This window comes from Gobius niger, assembly GCF_951799975.1.
Source record: "Gobius niger genome assembly, chromosome: 18".
NCBI lineage: Eukaryota > Metazoa > Chordata > Actinopteri > Gobiiformes > Gobiidae > Gobius > Gobius niger.
Window position 1 is genome coordinate 683,422 of NC_136869.1, and position 21,870 is coordinate 705,291.

Genomic DNA, 21,870 nt, shown 5'->3' on the forward strand with positions numbered 1-21,870 from the left:
CGTGTGCGGCGAGTGATGATGTTTTCTTCTGCTCTTTTGTCTGTTTTAAATCATTTAAACCGGAGCAAGAAACAGCGTTGGAAGCGTTCCCGTAAATAAGGAGTTTTTTTGGAAAGGCTTCCTGCCGCTTGTTGCTGTGACGTATCTAGCGTTGCTCTGATTGGTTGAAGCCGTCTGTCAATCACGCCCACCGGGAAATCATTGAGGTCATGCTGCACCCAGACTAGATGTCTTTGAAATATCTATGAGAAAGCCTGTAGTTTGGCAGGACAGGTGAGTTTCAGTGACTCCGCCCTCTCTTCCTATTACCTGATCCTGTTGTTCGGGCGTATTTTACACATTTAGGACCAGGTTCATTTCTTTACAGCAAAGTTTTAAAAACAGAGATCAGGAGAGAGAGATTTAGACATCTGGATTTTCATCTGGACATCGCCTAAAGTCAAACTAACTCCATTTAGAGACGCAGGACTGAGTTTGGTGAGTGGATTTTCTCGTATTCTCTCATTAATAGAAAAAGCTCATTTATTCCTGGATTAGACAGATTGTTACGACCCAGCTCTGCTAAGGTGAAGGGGAAATAACAAAACCAAGATGTGAAATGGTAAAACTAAAGTTATAATTTATTTAAAAAGGGATGCAAAGGTAAATTGAACAAAGGTTTCATAAGGGTTCCAAAACAAAGCTCAAACTAATAACCAAACGAAGTACAAAAAACAAAACCAGTCTCTAACTAAGTCTTAAGGACTGGACTTCGAGTGTCTTTACAACACATTCAAAAACACAGAGCAAAGTGGCTGCTGTTCACATCAAATCCCAGCAGCCCCGAATGGCATGTTGGCAGGTCCTTTAAGGGTGTGGCCGTTCAGGTGGGAGCCCAGGGTTGGCCCGACTCTGGGGCGGCGCACCAATCACAGGCCAGGGAAGCAGTAGGACCATTATCCAATCAAGAGCCAGGCTCAGAGACAGTCCACCAATGGCTGTCGAGGACCTCCACAGTCACATTTAAATACAAACAAAGGGTTCAGCACACAAGATGACACCACAAAAGGGCTGTGGCCAAAATGGAGGAGCTGGTGGCCTCGGGCCGTAACACAGATCATAAGATTGTTGTGCATTTACTGTCTTGTTAGTAGTAACAATGTAATTCACTATTCGTGTTTTATTAGTTAAACCAGTAGCCTGTTAATTTTAGAGCAGTTTTGCCTTTGGCAGCCCCGACTGCTTTAAACTGTCATATGTGGCTGCAGAGGTGGGGTGACTTAACTCCCTGTTACTTCCTTTAAAGGAACAGGCCGCTGTTTGTAAATACTATGATCTGTTCTTACCTGACCTTAGACGAGCTCTAAAGGTGCGTACACACCAAGCGTGCGTCCACGCCCCATCTGCCTCTTGTTGGACGCCAAACAACGCCGCTTCACATACTTCACATACTTCACATACTTCACACTCGCGACAAACGCCTGTTTGCTGCGCGTGAAGTTTTGCAAACAGGTTGTTGACTCAGGGCGCACTCACACTTGACATCCGAACCTGCCACTCTGCTCGTTTGAGGAAAGGCCTGGATGCCCCGAACGGCCCGCGCTCACACTTACACAAACGAACCGAGCCGTGGCCGAGCACGAGGAGTTGTTTACAAGTGTATCAGTGAGCAGCAACAGCGCAACATAATGAGGAAGAAAAAAAACCTAAACAGCTGCGTGAAATAATGTCTACTATGAGCCCTGTCAAATCTCTTCACTCCACTTTTCTTTGCATTTTACTACAGTTTAACAAAAAGGGCAATGGTGAATATAATAGTTGATTTTAATAAAGCAGAGAAATAGAGAAGTGCTCGTCCCTCTGTCCCGCTCAGACACAGGGCAGGAGAAGCGCAGCCGCTCTGAGCCTTTCTTTGGAGTCATATACAGCCTTCAAAAAAGGCTACGAGAACAGAAGATATGACGCTCAGTTTATGTCATTCACTGCTGCTTCGGCCACTGGTTAAACAGCTTTATGTTGGCGAACTCCTGAAGTCTACGCTTTACGTTACAACAAAGCACTTATGAACGCACCAAAATCACATCGATCTAAAAGCACCCGCAGGTTTTATCTGTCCGACTAAAGCCTGCGGCCAAACCAGGTACAGCAGCAGAGAAGCTCGGACACAGGGCGGGAGAAGCGCAGCCGCTCCCGTAAAGTCAGCCCGAGACGTGCGTGAAGTGTCCAGGGCGTCGGGAGTGAGCGGTCGAGGAGACGAGCGTGAAGTGTCCAGGGCGTCGGGAGTGAGCGGTCGAGGAGAGGAGCGTGAAGCGGCCAGGGCGTCGGGAGTGAGCGGTCGAGGAGAGGAGCGTGAAGCGGCCAGGGCGTCGGGAGTGAGCGGTCGAGGAGACGAGCGTGAAGCGGCCAGGGCGTCGGGAGTGAGCGGTCGAGGAGACGAGCGTGAAGTGTCCAGGGCGTCGGGAGTGAGCGGTCGAGGAGACGTGCGTGAAGGGTCCAGGGCGTCGGGAGTGAGCGGTCGAGGAGACGAGCGTGAAGTGTCCAGGGCGTCGGGAGTGAGCGGTCGAGGAGACGAGCGTGAAGTGTCCAGGGCGTCGGGAGTGAGCGGTCGAGGAGACGAGCGTGAAGTGTCCAGGGCGTCGGGAGTGAGCGGTCGGTGAGACGAGTGTGAAGTGGCCAGGGCGTCGGGAGTGAGCGGTCGGGGAGACGAGCGTGAAGCGGCCAGGGCGTCGGGAGTGAGCGGTCGGGGAGACGAGTGTGAAGTGGCCAGGGCGTCGGGAGTGAGCGGTCGGGGAGACGAGTGTGAAGTGGCCAGGGCGTCGGGAGTGAGCGGTCAGAGAGACGAGCGTGAAGCGGCCAGGGCGTCGGGAGTGAGCGGTCAGAGAGACGAGTGTGAAGCGGCCAGGGCGTCGGGAGTGAGCGGTCGGGGAGACGAGTGTGAAGTGGCCAGGGCGTCGGGAGTGAGCGGTCAGAGAGACGAGCGTGAAGCGGCCAGGGCGTCGGGAGTGAGCGGTCGGGGAGACGAGTGTGAAGTGGCCAGGGCGTCGGGAGTGAGCGGTCAGAGAGACGAGCGTGAAGCGGCCAGGGCGTCGGGAGTGAGCGGTCGGGGAGACGAGTGTGAAGTGGCCAGGGCGTCGGGAGTGAGCGGTCAGAGAGACGAGAGTGAAGCGGCCAGGGCGTCGGGAGTGAGCGGTCGGGGAGACGAGTGTGAAGTGGCCAGGGCGTCGGGAGTGAGCGGTCAGAGAGACGAGCGTGAAGCGGCCAGGGCGTCGGGAGTGAGCGGTCAGAGAGACGAGCGTGAAGCGGCCAGGGCGTCAGGAGTGAGCGGTCAGAGAGACGAGTGTGAAGCGGCCAGGGCGTCAGGAGTGAGCGGTCAGGGAGACGAGCGTGAATCGGCCAGGGCGTCGGGAGTGAGCGGTCGGGGAGACGAGTGTGAAGCGGCCAGGGCGTCGGGAGTGAGCGGTCGGGGAGACGAGAGTGAAGCGGCCAGGGCGTCGGGAGCGAGCGGTCGGGGAGACGAGAGTGAAGCGGCCAGGGCGTCGGGAGTGAGCGGTCGAGGAGACGAGAGTGAAGCGGCCAGGGCGTCGGGAGTGAGCGGTCGGGGAGACGAGAGTGAAGCGGCCAGGGCGTCGGGAGTGAGCGGTCAGAGAGACGAGTGTGAAGCGGCCAGGGCGTCGGGAGTGAGCGGTCGGGGAGACGAGAGTGAGCGGTCGGGGAGACGAGAGTGAAGCGGCCAGGGCGTCGGGAGTGAGCGGTCGGGGAGACGTGCGTGAAGCGGCCAGGACGTCGGGAGTGAGCGGTCGGGGAGACGAGCGTGAAGCGGGAGGGCGTCGGGAGTGAGCGGTCGGGGACACGAGCGTGAAGCGGCCAGGGCGTCGGGAGTGAGCGGTCGGGGAGACGAGCGTGAGCGGTCGGGGAGACGAGAGTGAAGCGGCCAGGGCGTCGGGAGTGAGCGGTCGGGGAGACGAGCGTGAAGCGGCCAGGGCGTCGGGAGTGAGCGGTCGGGGAGACGAGCGTGAAGCGGCCAGGGCGTCGGGAGTGAGCGGTCGGGGAGACGAGCGGTTTGTGGCCGGGGGTCCGGGGAGCCGCCCGGGAGCAAAGCGGTCGGGGGCCGGGGAGACGAGAGCGAGGCAGCCGCTGCTCTGTTTGATAAATACAGCCTTTTCTCACTGTTTTACGTGACAAATGCACCCGCCCTTACACAGCCGCTTGTATCTGTGCCTGTGCGTATACACGAGCAACCGAGCCGCGCTCTTGCCCCCCTCCTCCAAGCGGCCAAAGTCCGGAACCGAGTCCGACTCGGGCACGGATTGATTGTACTCACACTGCACAAACGAACCATGCTGAAGGGGCTTCCAGCGCTTGGGCGCGGCTCGGATGGACACATGTGAGTGCGCCCTTAAAGTCCCGGGCCCTGTTTGATGACCTGCTGTCACGCATTGGGACACAGGCGCTCCTGGCTCATGTTGGCCCCTTCTTGAAAGAAGGAGGAGGTGTCCCTCGAACTCTTCCACTTATTTTTGCACACCTCCGCTGAAAAAATCTATCTATTTTTTACAATGTGTTCACTAATATTACAGTTACTGTATGTTTCCAACATGCAATGCAAATGAAGTGGTATTTGATGGTTACACATGGTTACACAGGGCAGGTTCATTAAAATTGACACACAAAAGTAGTAGTACAAGATATTACCTCACTCCAAGTTTCTGTCTATTCCTTTACTGCGACGATCAACTGGTCCTCCATGTTGCAGGTAACAGGTGACGCCTGAGCCCAGTCAGTATCCCTGATTGGTTAACAAGGCATAAATGAACGCACGTGTAGATTGGATTCCTTGAGTGCATGAAGCAGTGGGCGCGGGCTCCCTGTTCGCTCACCGCGCTGTTCTCCCTGGCTTTGACGCTCGTCTTTCCTCATCCGCTCGCGTTTGCTACGCTTAATACGCGCGGACAGCTTTGCTTGCATTTCGGAGCGCGTTGAAGCGCCTCTACATAGGGTTAACATGGAAGTTGGAGGCGCGGACGCTTTTGGTGTGTACGTAGTATGGGGCCCGGGGCCCTCTGTTAAGGGCTGTCCGTTCCCTGTATGAGCAGCAGGAGCTTGGTTCGCATTGCCGGCAGTAAGTCAGACCTGTTCCCGGTGCGTGTTGGTCTCCGCCAGGGCTGCCCTTTGTCACCGGTTCTGTTCATTACCTTTATGGACAGAATTTCTAGGCGCAGCCAGGGGCCGGAGGGCGTCCGGTTTGGGAGCCTCAGAGTCTCATCTCTGCTGTTTGCGGATGATGTTGTTCTGATGGCTCCAACGAACCAGGACCTTCAGCACGCACTGGGGCGGTTTGCAGCCGAGTGTGTAGCGGCCGGGATGAGGATCAGCACCTCCAAATCCGAGGCCATGGTTCTCCACCGGAAAAAGGTGCTTCCCCTCTCCAGGTCGGTGGGGAGTCCTTACCTCAAGTGGAGGAGTTCAAGTATCTCGGGGTCTTGTTCACGAGTGAGGGACGGATGGAGCGTGAGATGGACAGGCGGATCGGTGCGGCGTCAGCAGTGATGCGGTCACTGTATCGGTCTGTCGTGGTGAAGAGGGAGCTGAGTCTGAGGCAAAGCTCTCGATTTACCGATCGATCTACGTTCCCACCCTCACCTATGGTCATGAGATTTGGGTAATGACCAAAAGGACAAGATCGCGAATACAAGCGGCCGAAATGAGTTTCCTTCGCAGGGTGGCTGGGCGCACCCTCCGAGATCGGGTGAGGAGCTCAGTTACCCGGGAGGAGCTCGGAGTAGAGTCGCTGCTCCTCCACGTCGAAAGGAGCCAGCTGAGGTGGCTCGGGCATCTGTTCCGGATGCCTCCTGGTCGCCTCCGGCGGGAGGTGTTCCAGGCATGTCCTAGTGGGACAAGGCCTCGTGGAAGATCCAGGACACGGTGGTGGGACTATGTCTCCGAGCTGGCCTGGTGTCGCCTCGGGGTCCCCCCAGAACAGCTGGAGGAGGTGTGTGTGGATCAGGAAGTTTGGGCATCTCTGCTGAGACTGCTGCCCCCGCGACCCGGCCCCGGATAAAGCGGAAGAAAATGGATGGATGGATGGATGAATAATATGAAGGACATGCCCAAAAAACACGTTAATCTGTGAACTCAGGCCGCCTTTAATTGGTGAAGTAGGAACAAATATGTTTTAAAGATCTGAAAAGAGAGTCAATATTTGAAGAATCTACAATTAAAGAACTTAGAAACCTCAAAGAACAACTTAATGTTGAAATGTTGCTAAATGGCGATCAAGAGTTCATCGTAAACAAGAGTTAGAGTTAAAACTTCAATCAGAAATGTGATCATCAGAAAACTTAATCAAAACAACAAATATTTATGTAATTTAAAGATGTGTAAATAAAAAAACACCTATTACCCAGGATATACACTTTACCACCAGCACATTGGTAAAGTGGGACAGTAATAAAATCCCTTAGAAAGATAAAAGTATAAAGAATAAACATGTGATTTTGAGATGTTTTGTTTGCAGATTCCCTTATTTAATTTATCAACAAAATATGCATGTCTGTTAGTTTTAAGATCATAAATCCCTAAATGTTATGCCATTGGACACTTTCTTTACTACTTGGTAGTAGATTATGGTTTTCCACGCCAGATGAAGTGAAGTCATATCCACAGAACCATTGTTTTCTTATCCTGCACATTCTAATTGTTGCACAAGAAAGAATAATTATGATTAAAGTCAAGTGTCACTTTACCCATAATCACCTTAGCTTTTGGCAGCCCCGACCCAACTGCTTTAAACTGCTATGGTCTGCTGAGGTGGGAGAGTAGCGTAAATATTCACTTACAATTTTACTGAAGAAGAAGTAATAAAGTAACTGGTGGAAAATGTTACTTGAGTACTGGGAGCATTGAGTAACTTAAAGCGTAAAACTCTGATTTGCAATTCAGAAGTGACATAAATGATGAGAAACAGAACATGAACTGATGTAAATATGACATGATGATATTATTATTGTTAAGGATCCCCATTAGCTCCCACCGTAGTGGTTACTAGTCCCCATTAGCTCCCACCGTAGTGGTTACTAGTCCCCATTAGCTCCCACCGTAGTGGTTACTAGTCCCCATTAGCTCCCACCGTAGTGGTTACTAGTCCCTATTAGCTCCCACCGTAGTGGTTGCTCGTCTTTCTGGGGTCCAGGATTAAAAAGCATTTACAATGAAATAACATGCAGTAAAAACAAACGAGGCACAACAGTAATACATGACAAGATATAATTACTGAAACCAGACCAAAGATTTTAGTATATGTTTTTTTAAAAACATGTCATTTGGATGAAGCCCCCAAATTCCTGGGCAGGTTATTCCACAATTGCGACGATCTAAATTCAATACTTTTTAGCAGCAGACTTTCGATAGGTCGATTTATCACCACGTCGTCAGTGCGAGCGCCGCGTAGAGTAAGAGTTTGTCTGCTTCACATATTTAATGTTTTCAAGTAGTGCGATCGGTTTGCCAGTCAAAATGATTTTCTTTAGAAATAACAATAAATTATAGTGGAATTTATTTTGGAGCAAAGGCCAGTTTAAGGTAGAATGTATTTTCTGAACCCTGGTGGAGTCTGGACACCTGATCACTCTGTTCTGACCACCTGAAGCTATGTCAGTTTTACCAGATCACGGACCATATAACGGTCAGCGTTATCCCAGGGACCTGTTACTACCAAATGTATATGACCACATAATGTTAAAAGAGTTTGAAGTTATAGTAGACCTTACAATCATTAGTTGATAAGATGTCAGGTAAGGATTAAACCACTTGGAGTCGCATCAGACGGTTCTAACGGCCGACACAGTGTTGTTCCTCCTGCATTATAACGTCTAACGCGGCTCCTCGTTGTTTAATCCGCTTATACCAGGGTCCCACAAACCTAACATTTATAATAAATGTGTTTGTCATTGACTAAAGTCACTAAATCTGCCAGACTACGGGACTATTTTGTGTGGGTTATTAGCCGGTCACTGAAGGCTGGTCTCAGAGCGAGTCATTCTCCGCAGCTATTACGAGGATCTCAGTCAGGCTCAACGACACAACATCAGCACAGAATCACAACACAACAGGACTAACCCGGAAACACTTTTCCCTGGAAGGAAACACCGATATGCGCCACTCGTGGGCAGGAGTTATTTACCTTTTACAAGGTTTAACCTGAAGCTAAAGCTAGCTAGCTCAACCAGCTCAACTGTTTATGGAAACAGCTGCGGTGGAGTCGCTCACACCTGGGCCCCCCCAACTCAAACTTTTGTGTTTGACTTTACTAATCCAGACAAATATGCTTCAATGCAGGATCATTTTATGTTCGCCTGAAAATGATGAATAGCCTTAACCGTTTCCAATAGAAATGTAAAGCTCATATGTTATTAACAGTAGCTAACCTAGCTGCTCACTCTCCTCTACAAACATTTAGCAAACGCTTTGTTTTGGCCAAAAACATTGAAATTAAACAAAATCCATCTCATACATTCCTGTCAGTCACTAATTACGCCTTTATCTGATTCAGCTGTGTCATGCGTGTCTACTTTTCACCGCTGAGCAGAGGCTCCGCCCACTGTCCAACTTTATTTAAAATAAAATAACGCCTATTTTAAGCCGTTCCTTATTCCCCAGAGTCTCCTTGTTTTAAACTGATGTGAAATGCAAAGAAAGTTTGATTTTGTTAAAAAAAAATATATTGTTTTAAGCAGAAAAAAAAATAAATCGCAACTTTTGGAAAAATGGCCCACGAAATCCTGGAGGAATAAAAGGGCACAAAAGTTAGACAAACAGCACACATGCAGACACAGGGGTTAGACACACAGCACACATGCAGACACAGGGTTAGACACACAGCACACATGCAGACACAGGGTTAGACACACAGCACACATGCAGACACGGGTTAGACACACAGCACACATGCAGACACAGGGTTAGACACACAGCACACATGCAGACACAGGGGTTAGACACACAGCACACATGCAGACACAGGGGTTAGACACACAGCACACATGCAGACACAGGGTTAGACACACAGCACACATGCAGACACAGGGGTTAGACACACAGCACACATGCAGACACAGGGGTTAGACACACAGCACACATGCAGACACAGGGTTAGACACACAGCACACATGCAGACACAGGGTTAGACACACAGCACACATGCAGACACGGGTTAGACACACAGCACACATGCAGACACAGGGTTAGACACACAGCACACATGCAGACACAGGGGTTAGACACACAGCACACATGCAGACACAGGGGTTAGACACACAGCACACATGCAGACACAGGGTTAGACACACAGCACACATGCAGACACAGGGGTTAGACACACAGCACACATGCAGACACGGGTTAGACACACAGCACACATGCAGACACAGGGGTTAGACACACAGCACACATGCAGACACAGGGGTTAGACACACAGCACACATGCAGACACAGGGGTTAGACACACAGCACACATGCAGACACGGGTTAGACACACAGCACACATGCAGACACAGGGGTTAGACACACAGCACACATGCAGACACAGGGGTTAGACACACAGCACACATGCAGACACAGGGTTAGACACACAGCACACATGCAGACACAGGGTTAGACACACAGCACACATGCAGACACAGAGGTTAGACACACAGCACACATGCAGACACAGGGGTTAGACACACAGCACACATGCAGACACAGGGGTTAGACACACAGCACACATGCAGACACAGGGTTAGACACACAGCACACATGCAGACACAGAGGTTAGACACACAGCACACATGCAGACACAGGGTTAGACACACAGCACACATGCAGACACAGGGTTAGACACACAGCACACATGCAGACACAGGGTTAGACACACAGCACACATGCAGACACAGGGTTAGACACACAGCACACATGCAGACACAGGGGTTAGACACACAGCACACATGCAGACACAGGGTTAGACACACAGCACACATGCAGACACAGGGGTTAGACACACAGCACACATGCAGACACAGGGGTTAGACACACAGCACACATGCAGACACAGGGTTAGACACACAGCACACATGCAGACACAGGGTTAGACACACAGCACACATGCAGACACAGGGGTTAGACACACAGCACACATGCAGACACAGGGGTTAGACACACAGCACACATGCAGACACAGGGTTAGACACACAGCACACATGCAGACACAGGGGTTAGACACACAGCACACATGCAGACACAGGGGTTAGACACACAGCACACATGCAGACACAGGGTTAGACACACAGCACACATGCAGACACAGGGGTTAGACACACAGCACACATGCAGACACAGAGGTTAGACACACAGCACACATGCAGACACAGGGGTTAGACACACAGCACACATGCAGACACAAAAGTTAGACACACAGCACACATGCAGACACAGGGTTAGACACACAGCACACATGCAGACACAGGGGTTAGACACACAGCACACATGCAGACACAGGGGTTAGACACACAGCACACATGCAGACACAGGGGTTAGACACACAGCACACATGCAGACACAGAGGTTAGACACACAGCACACATGCAGACACAGGGGTTAGACACACAGCACACATGCAGACACAGAGGTTAGACACACAGCACACATGCAGACACAGAGGTTAGACACACAGCACACATGCAGACACAGGGGTTAGACACACAGCACACATGCAGACACAGGGTTAGACACACACACACATGCAGACACAGAGGTTAGACACACAGCACACATGCAGACACAGAGGTTAGACACACAGCACACATGCAGACACAGAGGTTAGACACACAGCACACATGCAGACACAGGGGTTAGACACACAGCACACATGCAGACACAGGGGTTAGACACACAGCACACATGCAGACACAGAGGTTAGACACACAGCACACATGCAGACACAGAGGTTAGACACACAGCACACATGCAGACACAGGGTTAGACACACAGCACACATGCAGACACAGGGTTAGACACACACACACATGCAGACACAGGGTTAGACACACAGCACACATGCAGACACAGGGGTTAGACACACAGCACACATGCAGACACAGAGGTTAGACACACAGCACACATGCAGACACAGGGTTAGACACACAGCACACATGCAGACACAGAGGTTAGACACACAGCACACATGCAGACACAGGGGTTAGACACACAGCACACATGCAGACACAGGGTTAGACACACAGCACACATGCAAACACAGAGGTTAGACACACAGCACACATGCAGACACAGAGGTTAGACACACAGCACACATGCAGACACAGAGGTTAGACACACAGCACACATGCAGACACAGGGGTTAGACACACAGCACACATGCAGACACAGGGGTTAGACACACAGCACACATGCAGACACAGGGTTAGACACACAGCACACTTGCAGACACAGAGGTTAGACACACAGCACACATGCAAACACAGAGGTTAGACACACAGCACACATGCAGACACAGGGGTTAGACACACAGCACACATGCAGACACAGGGGTTAGACACACAGCACACATGCAGACACAGAGGTTAGACACACAGCACACATGCAGACACAGGGTTAGACACACAGCACACATGCAGACACAGAGGTTAGACACACAGCACACATGCAGACACAGGGTTAGACACACAGCACACATGCAAACACAGAGGTTAGACACACAGCACACATGCAGACACAGAGGTTAGACACACAGCACACATGCAAACACAGAGGTTAGACACACAGCACACATGCAGACACAGAGGTTAGACACACAGCACACATGCAGACACAGAGGTTAGACACACAGCACACATGCAGACACAGAGGTTAGACACACAGCACACATGCAGACACAGGGTTAGACACACAGCACACATGCAGACACAGAGGTTAGACACACACACACATGCAGACACAGGGTTAGACACACAGCACACATGCAGACACAGGGGTTAGACACACAGCACACATGCAGACACAGGGTTAGACACACAGCACACTTGCAGACACAGAGGTTAGACACACACACACATGCAGACACAGGGGTTAGACACACAGCACACTTGCAGACACAGAGGTTAGACACACAGCACACATGCAGACACAGAGGTTAGACACACAGCACACATGCAGACACAGAGGTTAGACACACAGCACACTTGCAAACACAGAGGTTAGACACACAGCACACATGCAGACACAGGGTTAGACACACAGCACACATGCAGACACAGGGTTAGACACACAGCACACATGCAGACACAGGGGTTAGACACACAGCACACATGCAGACACAGGGTTAGACACACAGCACACATGCAGACACAGGGTTAGACACACAGCACACATGCAGACACAGGGTTAGACACACAGCACACATGCAGACACAGGGGTTAGACACACAGCACACATGCAGACACAGGGGTTAGACACACAGCACACATGCAGACACAGGGTTAGACACACAGCACACATGCAGACACAGAGGTTAGACACACAGCACACATGCAGACACAGGGGTTAGACACACAGCACACATGCAGACACAGGGTTAGACACACACACACATGCAGACACAGGGGTTAGACACACAGCACACATGCAGACACAGAGGTTAGACACACAGCACACATGCAGACACAGGGTTAGACACACAGCACACATGCAGACACAGAGGTTAGACACACAGCACACATGCAGACACAGGGTTAGACACACAGCACACATGCAGACACAGGGGTTAGACACACAGCACACATGCAGACACAGGGGTTAGACACACAGCACACATGCAGACACAGGGTTAGACACACAGCACACATGCAGACACAGGGGTTAGACACACAGCACACATGTAGACACAGGGTTAGACACACAGCACACATGTAGACGCAGAGGTTAGACACACAGCACACATGCAGACACAGGGGTTAGACACACAGCACACATGCAGACACAGGGGTTAGACACACAGCACACATGCAGACACAGGGGTTAGACACACAGCACACATGCAGACACAGGGTTAGACACACAGCACACATGCAGACACAGGGGTTAGACACACAGCACACATGTAGACACAGGGTTAGACACACAGCACACATGTAGACGCAGAGGTTAGACACACAGCACACATGTAGACGCAGAGGTTAGACACACAGCACACATGCAGACACAGGGGTTAGACACACAGCACACATGCAGACACAGAGGTTAGACACACAGCACACATGCAGACGCAGGGGACACATTAACTTTTTCAAAATATGCTTGTTACCTTTGTCCTTTTGTATACAGATGTTTCTGCTGCAGGTGAACTGACGCTGGAGCCATGGCCACATCAGACCCTCCTTCTGTGATTACGGTCCTCAAGGATGTTCTGGATAACCTTGTTAATGAGGAAATTGCAGATTTCAAGCTACACCTGAGAGACAGAACTCTGTTGGGAAAGTTTGAGGTCATCAGGAGAAGTGAATTAGAGAAAAAATCCCGGGCTGAGATCGTGGGGGTCATGTTGGACACTTACGGCATCTTCACCATCGAAGTCGTAAAGAAAGTCCTGAGGACCATGGACAAAAACACAGAAGCGAACGATCTGTGTAAATGCCGCTATGACCCTGAAGGTAAGAATGACCTATGACCCTCCTCTTCTGTCTGGGAAATCATCCACAGGAAATGCCCCAACGGGAAAACACAAGTTTGAAATGCACTGAACATTCATCAGTTTGGCCAACGCATTGAAAACAATCTTTGAAAGTCAGGTGTTTGTGGATTTGCCGGGACCTCAGCTGAGGGCCCTGGACACCGTAATCCCGGAGCACCCCCCATGGGGCACAACGAGGGACACGGTCGAACGCTTTCTCCAGATCCTCAAAACACATGTGGACTGGTTGGGCGAACTCCCACAAACCCTCGAGCACCAGATGAAGGGTATAGAGCTGGTCCAGCACCCTGGAGTAGACCTTACCAGGGAGGCTGAGGAGGGTGATCCCTCTGTAATTGGAACACACCCTCCGATCCCCCTTTTTAAAGAGAGGGACCACCACCCCGGTCTGCCAATCCCGGGGCGCTGCCAAAGACAGTCATGCAATGTTGCAGAGACGTGTCACCAAGACAGTCCTACAGAGACATCCTCTTGCTTAAAGGAACAGGCCACTGTTTTTACATACTGAGATATGTTCTTACCTTAGCTTTGACGAGTTCTTTAGGACCTGTCTGGTCTTCAGTCACATAAACACAGCGCAGACGCGTTAGCATTTAGCCTCTCCCTCTCTCCTCTATAGCTCCAAAACAGGTCAAGATAGAAGCTACCAAGCTCTTCCACGTTTTCCCTATTTAAATATGGTTACGTGAAGTGTTCCACTACAAAGTATTAATTAAACAATGTGGATTTTCTAAGCGGATAAAAGGGGGGACTATAATGTAAGGCGTAATAATACCAGGAGCAGTTCGGCATCTGCACAGTAAAGTGAAGATATTACTGCGCGGATTTCGAACTACTCTGTCCGTACAACTACTGCATAACTCTGCAACTCCTCTGCAGCCGATATGACAGTTTCTGATCGATTAAATCCTTCACATTTGGGAACTTTGCGCATTTGAACGGTGTCCAGCGCGAGGCTTCTGCCTGTGTGTCCCGCCCGCTCACCTTGGATCTGCAGCGAGTGGCTGCAGCAGCGGAGGGACACTTTTATTTCTTTCATCTTTCTTACGCAGTAGCGCTCTGGGGAAAGCATGGGGAGGGGGCGGCACCACAACATCGCTATGCGAGTCTGTCCACCCCCTGTCCTGCCCACTTTTGCACCAGGTATGACACTGCGCCACAGCACCGACTCCAGAACAAACTGACTGAGGTGCATTCGAGTTGCAAAAGGGTGCAAGAATCAAAAACAACTTTATTCATCCCAATGGGCAATTCTGTTCACTGCTCTCTGGTCACAAAAACAGTAAATGGAGACACAAACAACCACATTTGATACAGACGTCATGAACTGTAGCTGCATCAGGATTCAAGAGGACCAGGAAAAATGAGGGAAAAAAGAAGCTGTTGTCATTTACATGTCTGACAGCCGTTGCAATGAAGGACTTTGAATAGCGGTTTCTTTTCTGTTGGGGGCAACACATCGCCTCCCGGAGGCATCAGAGTAAAGTACGACCGCAAGACATGATTTTGTTGACCCAAAATCGATCGAGTCTTTTGGACGACTCTTGTCTTAAAGAGTGAGGCGAGGTCTTCAAAACGCTGAGTTCTCTACAGTTTCTCGCCATTAAAACTCGTTGTGATGCCATTAAACCTGAGGGTGCAAACATTTCAAAAAGAGGTTGCAATGCACCCTTTTGAAATTATTCAGATTTTCAAATTATAGATCGAGGTGTGCCTCAGGGTTCATCACTTGGTCCTCTTTAATTCTCAATTTCTATCAATAATCTCCCCCTCACCTGCTCAGACTGAAATACTCAACTTTACACAGATTATACTATTATCCACTGTTCGAAACCCAATATTATTGATATTCTTCAACATGACTTTGATACAGTACAACTTTGGCTTCAAGCTAATAAGGTACTGCTTAATAAAACCAAATCACACTCAATGGTCGTCCAGGATAAAAACAGATGTTTATCAGCTGGTGCACTTGATGTTGTATTTCTGGATGCAGCGCCAATTGCACCATTTGAGATGTACAAATATCTGTGTTTATGGCTTGACTCCAACCTTTCTTTTAACTCCCACATACATTCTGTTGCCAATAAAATTGCTTATCGTTTGAGAAAACTTCACCAGTCAATTAATTGCTTTAGTTTCTCAGTGAGAAAGAGGATAGTCACTCAATTGCTACTCCCTATTCTCGACTGCTGTGACGTAGTCTATCAAAATACTACTGACACTAATCTTTAGCCACTTGATATTATCTATAATAGTCTGTGTAGGTTCATTCTCCATTGTCCCTTCAGAACTCACCACTGTTTGCTGTATCAGCAACTCTCCTGGCTCACTCCATCCTCCAGACGCCAATTTCATTGGTTATTATTTATATTCAAATGCATTAATCTCAGCTATCCTGATTATTTGAGAAAATATTTAGCTCTTCTCATAATTTAAGAATTGCATATCTAATCTTTTTGATCATTCCTGTCAGAAAGAACCGTCTCATGTGTAACTGTGTCTGTTCAACAGAAATCCTTAAAGTGAGTAAAGACAACCTGAGATCAGAGCTGAGAGAGAGGTTTAAGTTTCTGTCTGAGGGAGTGAGCTCCAGGACACAGATGGAGTTTAATGACGGCTTCACTGAGCTCTTCATCACTGAGGGAGACTCTGGGCGGGTCAATGAGGAGCATGAGGTCCGACAGATGGAGAGAGACTCCAGGAGGTCAGGCCAGGAGAAGACCGTCCACTGTCAGGACATTTTCAAAGGCACTAACCTGAGAGGAAAGCCAATCAGAGCGGTGCTGACGAAGGGCGTGGCCGGAGCGGGGAAGACGGTGCTGACTCAGAAGTTCAGTCTGGACTGGGCTGAAGGCAGAGAAAACCAGGACGTGGAGCTTCTGCTCTACCTCACCTTCAGAGAGCTCAATGAGCTCAGAGGCTCAAAGTTCAGCCTGGTGGAGCTGCTGCACCACTGCTTCAGTGAAACCAAACATCTCTTCAGCTTCAACAGTCTCCAGCTGCTCTTCATCTTCGACGGTCTGGACGAGTCCTGGACTCCTTTGAACTTCAGAAGGACCCGGGGCCTGAGGGATCCCACAGAGAGCGCCTCAGTGGAGGAGCTGCTGGTGAACCTCATCAAGGGGAACCTGCTTCCCTCCGCTCGCCTCTGGATAACCACACGCCCCGCGGCGGCCAATCAGATCCCTGCTGAGTGCGTCTCCATGGTGACAGAGGTGCGAGGCTTCACCGACCCACAGAAGGAGCAGTACTTCAGGAACAGGTTCACAGACGAGGCCCCCAAAGTCATCTCCCACATCAAGACATCACGGAGCCTCTTCATCATGTGCCACCTCCCGATCATCTGCTGGATCATCTCTGATGTTCTGCTCCATCTGATAAACACAAACACTGAAGATCTTCCAACAACCCTCACTGAGATGTACGTCCACTTCCTGGTGGTCCAAGTCAAAGTCAAGAATAAGAAATATGAAGGTCGAGAAGAGTCAGATGATCCCTGGACTGAAGAGACCAGGGAGATGGTGAAGTCTCTGGGAAAACTGGCCTTTGAGAAGCTGCTGAGCGGAAAGCTGATCTTCTCCCAGAGTGACCTGAGCGAGTGTGGGCTGAAAGCAGAGGAGATCGTTCAGTCCGGAGTCTTTACACAGGTGTTCACAGAGCAGCCAGGCCAAGGCCCCAAGAAGGTCTACTGCTTCATCCATCTGAGTGTGCAGGAGTTCCTGGCTGCACTTCACGTCCATCAGACCTTCTACAGCTCTGGAGAGAACCTGCTGTCGACACCACACTCCTCTGAGAGCCCTGACCCAGAGGAGGACCTGCCGGCACCACCGCACTCCTCTAAGAGCCCGGGATCAACTTCAAGAAAGCCATTCAAGCAGTTGCTTGAATCTTCAATATTTAAGATGTTCAAAAGAAAAGAAACTAAACCAACACAACCATCACCACACTCCTCAGAGAGAACACATCCTGAACCAACCCCAGAGGAGATCTTCTACTGCTCTGCTGTGGACCAGGCCTTACAGAGTCCAAACGGTCTCCTGGACCTGTTCCTGCGCTTCCTCCTGGGGCTGTCTCTGCCGACCAATCAGAAGCTGCTGGAGGGTCTGCTGACTGAAACAGGAAGTGACCGGACCAATCAGAGGACAGCCTGGTACATGAAACAGAGGCTGAATGAAGAGGGCGTGTCTGCAGAGAGGAGCCTGAACCTGCTGCACTGTCTGAACGAGCTGAACAACCGCAGTCTGGTGGAGGAGATACAGAAGGTCATGAGAAGAGGAGGTGTCTCTCACAGACTCATGTCTCCTGCTGAGTGGTCCGCCCTGTCCTTCCTCCTGCTGTCCTCAGACTCAGACCTGGAGCACTTTGACCTCAGGAAATACCAGGCCTCAGAGGAAGCTCTCCAGGGTCTGCTGCCGGTCATCAAAGTCTCCACTAAAGCAAAGTGAGTCCAGACTGTCCTTCTGTGTCAGAGGAACATTGTCAGATAGGGTCAGTAACTGTCTCTTCTCTCCTCAGTCTGTCCTGCTGTAACCTGACGGAGGACATCTGTGGTCCTCTGGTCTCAGTGCTCAGCTCCTCCAGTCTGACTCTCCTGGACCTCAGTAACAATGACCTCCAGGACTCAGGAGTGGAGCTGCTGTGTGAGGGACTGAAGAGCGCCCCCTGCAGACTGGACACTCTGAGGTGAGACGCTCCCATCATGCACTCTGTCTCTGTCACATTAGAGAGTAATGCTGTGTGTCTTTAGGCTGTCTGGATGTCTGGTCTCAGAGAGGGGCGGGGCTTCTCTGGCCTCAGCACTAAGCTCCGCCTCCTTCCGTCTTAGAGACTTAGACCTGAGCTACAACCATCCAGGACCTTCCACCGAGCTCCTGAAGGCTCTACAGGCCCCACACGGGCCCCTGGACTCTCTCAGGTGAGTCTGACTGAGGAGGACCTTCCCCTCTGGTCCTGGTCTGGTCTTTAAGCAGTAAACTGGACTGGTGTGTTTCAGGCTGGATCCTGCTGGACAACAGTTCATGGTCCCAGGTCTGAGGAAGTGTGAGTACTGTTTTATAGATGAGATATTATATCATATTTCTGTCACAGATAGTTAGATGTTTGTGTGTTTCAGATTCCTGTGACGTCTCTCTAGATCCAAACACAGTTCACAGAGACCTCCTTCTGTCTGAGGACAGACGGACTGTGAGCTGTTTGGAGATGAACCTGCTGTCTTCAGATCATGAGGACAGGTTCACAGACCTGTATCAGGTCCTGAGCTCCACTGGCCTGAGGGGGCGCTGTTACTGGGAGGTCGACTGGAGCGGGTATAACATTGATATAGCAGTGAGTTACAGAGGAATCAGACACAGAGGAGACAGTGAAGAGAGTAGGTTTGGAGACAAAGATCAGTCCTGGAGTCTGAGGATTAACTATGGACGATGCTCATTTCTTCACAACAAGAGAGAAACGCGACTCTCCTCTTTCTGGCCCTCAGAACATGAAATAAAACAACAACGTGCAGAGTCACGTGGAATGACTGTGAGACGTCGTTCAGCGTCCTCAGCAGGCAGAGTGGCCGTGTTCCTGGACTCTGAGGCTGGAGTTCTGTCCTTTTACAGAAAGGGTGATGATCTGATCCATCTCCACACGTTCAACTCCTCCTTCACTGAGCCGCTGTTTCCAGGGTTTGGACTGAGTCCTGGATCTGAACTGTCTGTTAGGGTGCATCAAATTAACATGAAAATAAAATTGTGAAATTTTAATTGCAAAATATCAATTTGGCTGGCATTGCATTTTGTTCCTATTCATATACAAATGACTTTTGCAAAGTTTTGTGGAAATCCATTGAGATTTAGGGGTACCAACTAACACATGAACTTCTGTCTATTTTCCAAAAGGTTGACCCAGAAAGGTAAAATAAGGTTACATTTTATACAGAAACATGTTCTATAGGGTAACTCAAGCTACATTAGTGTGTCTGTCCTTTGGGAAACTTTGGGAATTTCTTAGAATTGACCTTTCAAGATTCTTCATTTACAACAGCTTATAGACAAATGAATGGAGGACAATGGGACATCCTCGCATGGCCTGTGAACCTTCCTTGTGGGTTGGATCCACACCAACATGTTAGTGTTTCTAGGTTGGCTAGCCTGTATCAAGTTTGTTTAAAATCTTTTTTATTTTATTTTTATTTTATTTTATTTACATATTAATGAACATTTTTACAAGTGTAAATATGCCAGATTATAGCCTTAGGCTAATTTCCATCTGCAGACGCCCTGGCAGGTTGATGTTACACACGAGTTAGTAAAAACATACAGAGACACTATATACACACTATGTACAGACTATATACAGAGAGACAGGGATGAGAACAGTGATCACATCATGTTAAAACAAATAACAATAACAAGAGTGGACAGAGGAGAATATAGAAAATAGTAAATGCATCGACTATATTGCACATACCCTGACAGACCTGATATTGCACTGACCCATATTGCACCATTCTGTATTACACTGACCCGCATTACACTGACCCCTATTGCCAGACCCATGTTATCGGACTCTTATTGCACAACCCGTATTACACTGATAATTGTATCACTAACTATCATGATTAACTAAACATGATCACATGTTTGTGTGCCCCTCAGCCACACTTTTAAATGACTCCTGAATGTAGGGAGACTTGTGCTTTCCCTCACTGCTGCTGCAGCCCAGGTAGCAGTGGTGGTGTTAGCCCAGGGAGCTGCTGCAGCCCAGGTAGTAGTGGAGGTGTTAGCCCAGGGAGCTGCTGCAGCCCAGGTAGCAGTGGAGGTGGTGGTGGAATTAGCCCAGGGAGCTGCTGCAGCCCAGGTAGCAGTGGAGGTGGTGGTGGAATTAGCCCAGGGAGCTGCTGCAGCCCAGGTAGCAGTGGAGGTGGTGGTGGAATTAGCCCAGGGAGCTGCTGCAGCCCAGGTAGCAGTGGTGGTGTTAGCCCAGGGAGCTGCTGTAGCCCAGGTAGCAGTGGTGGTGGTGGTGTTAGCCCAGGGAGCTGCTGTAGCCCAGGTAGCTGTGGAGGTGGAATTAGCCCAGGGAGCTGCTGCAGCCCAGGTAGCAGTGGTGGTGTTAGCCCAGGGAGCTGCTGTAGCCCAGGTAGCAGTGGTGGTGTTAGCCCAGGGAGCTGCTGTAGCCCAGGTAGCAGTGGTGGTGTTAGCCCAGGGAGCTGCTGTAGCCCAGGTAGCAGTGGAGGTGGAATTAGCCCAGGGAGCTGCTGCAGCCCAGGTAGCAGTGGAGGTGGTGGTGGAATTAGCCCAGGGAGCTGCTGCAGCCCAGGTAGCAGTGGTGGTGTTAGCCCAGGGAGCTGCTGTAGCCCAGGTAGCAGTGGTGGTGGTGGTGTTAGCCCAGGGAGCTGCTGTAGCCCAGGTAGCAGTGGAGGTGGTGGTGGAATTAGCCCAGGGAGCTGCTGCAGCCCAGGTAGCAGTGGAGGTGTTAGCCCAGGGAGCTGCTGTAGCCCAGGTAGCAGTGGTGGTGGTGGTGTTAGCCCAGGGAGCTGCTGTAGCCCAGGTAGCAGTGGTGGTGGTGGTGTTAGCCCAGGGAGCTGCTGTAGCCCAGGTAGCAGTGGAGGTGGAATTAGCCCAGGGAGCTGCTGTAGCCCAGGTAGCAGTGGAGGTGGAATTAGCCCAGGGAGCTGCTGTAGCCCAGGTAGCAGTGGAGGTGGAATTAGCCCAGGGAGCTGCTGTAGCCCAGGTAGCAGTGGAGGTGGTGGTGTTAGCCCAGGGAGCTGCTGCAGCCCAGGTAGTAGTGGAGGTGGAATTAGCCCAGGGAGCTGCTGTAGCCCAGGTAGCAGTGGAGGTGGTGGTGTTAGCCCAGGGAGCTGCTGTAGCCCAGGTAGTTGTGGAGGTGGAATTAGCCCAGGGAGCTGCTGTAGCCCAGGTAGCAGTGGAGGTGGTGGTGTTAGCCCAGGGAGCTGCTGTAGCCCAGGTAGCAGTGGAGGTGGTGGTGTTAGCCCAGGGAGCTGCTGCAGCCCAGGTAGCAGTGGTGGTGGAATTAGCCCAGGGAGCTGCTGTAGCCCAGGTAGCAGTGGAGGTGGTGGTGTTAGCCCAGGGAGCTGCTGTAGCCCAGGTAGCAGTGGTAGTGGAATTAGCCCAGGGAGCTGCTGTAGCCCAGGTAGCAGTGGAGGTGGT

General features: G+C 50.5%; 1 protein-coding gene across 1 annotated transcript; it reads left to right on the forward strand.

The window, feature by feature from the left end:
- Positions 1-433: 433 nt before the first annotated feature.
- LOC306977847 (protein NLRC3-like) lies at positions 434-18,165 on the forward strand (the record flags this gene model as incomplete). Its single annotated transcript, XM_079576286.1, has 3 exons — positions 434-477; positions 13,366-13,676; positions 16,232-18,165. Exons 2-3 carry the CDS (start codon positions 13,385-13,387, stop codon positions 18,163-18,165), a joined length of 2,226 nt encoding a protein of 741 aa, XP_079432412.1. The 5' UTR covers positions 434-477; positions 13,366-13,384.
- Between the last annotated feature and the right edge of the window lie 3,705 nt (positions 18,166-21,870).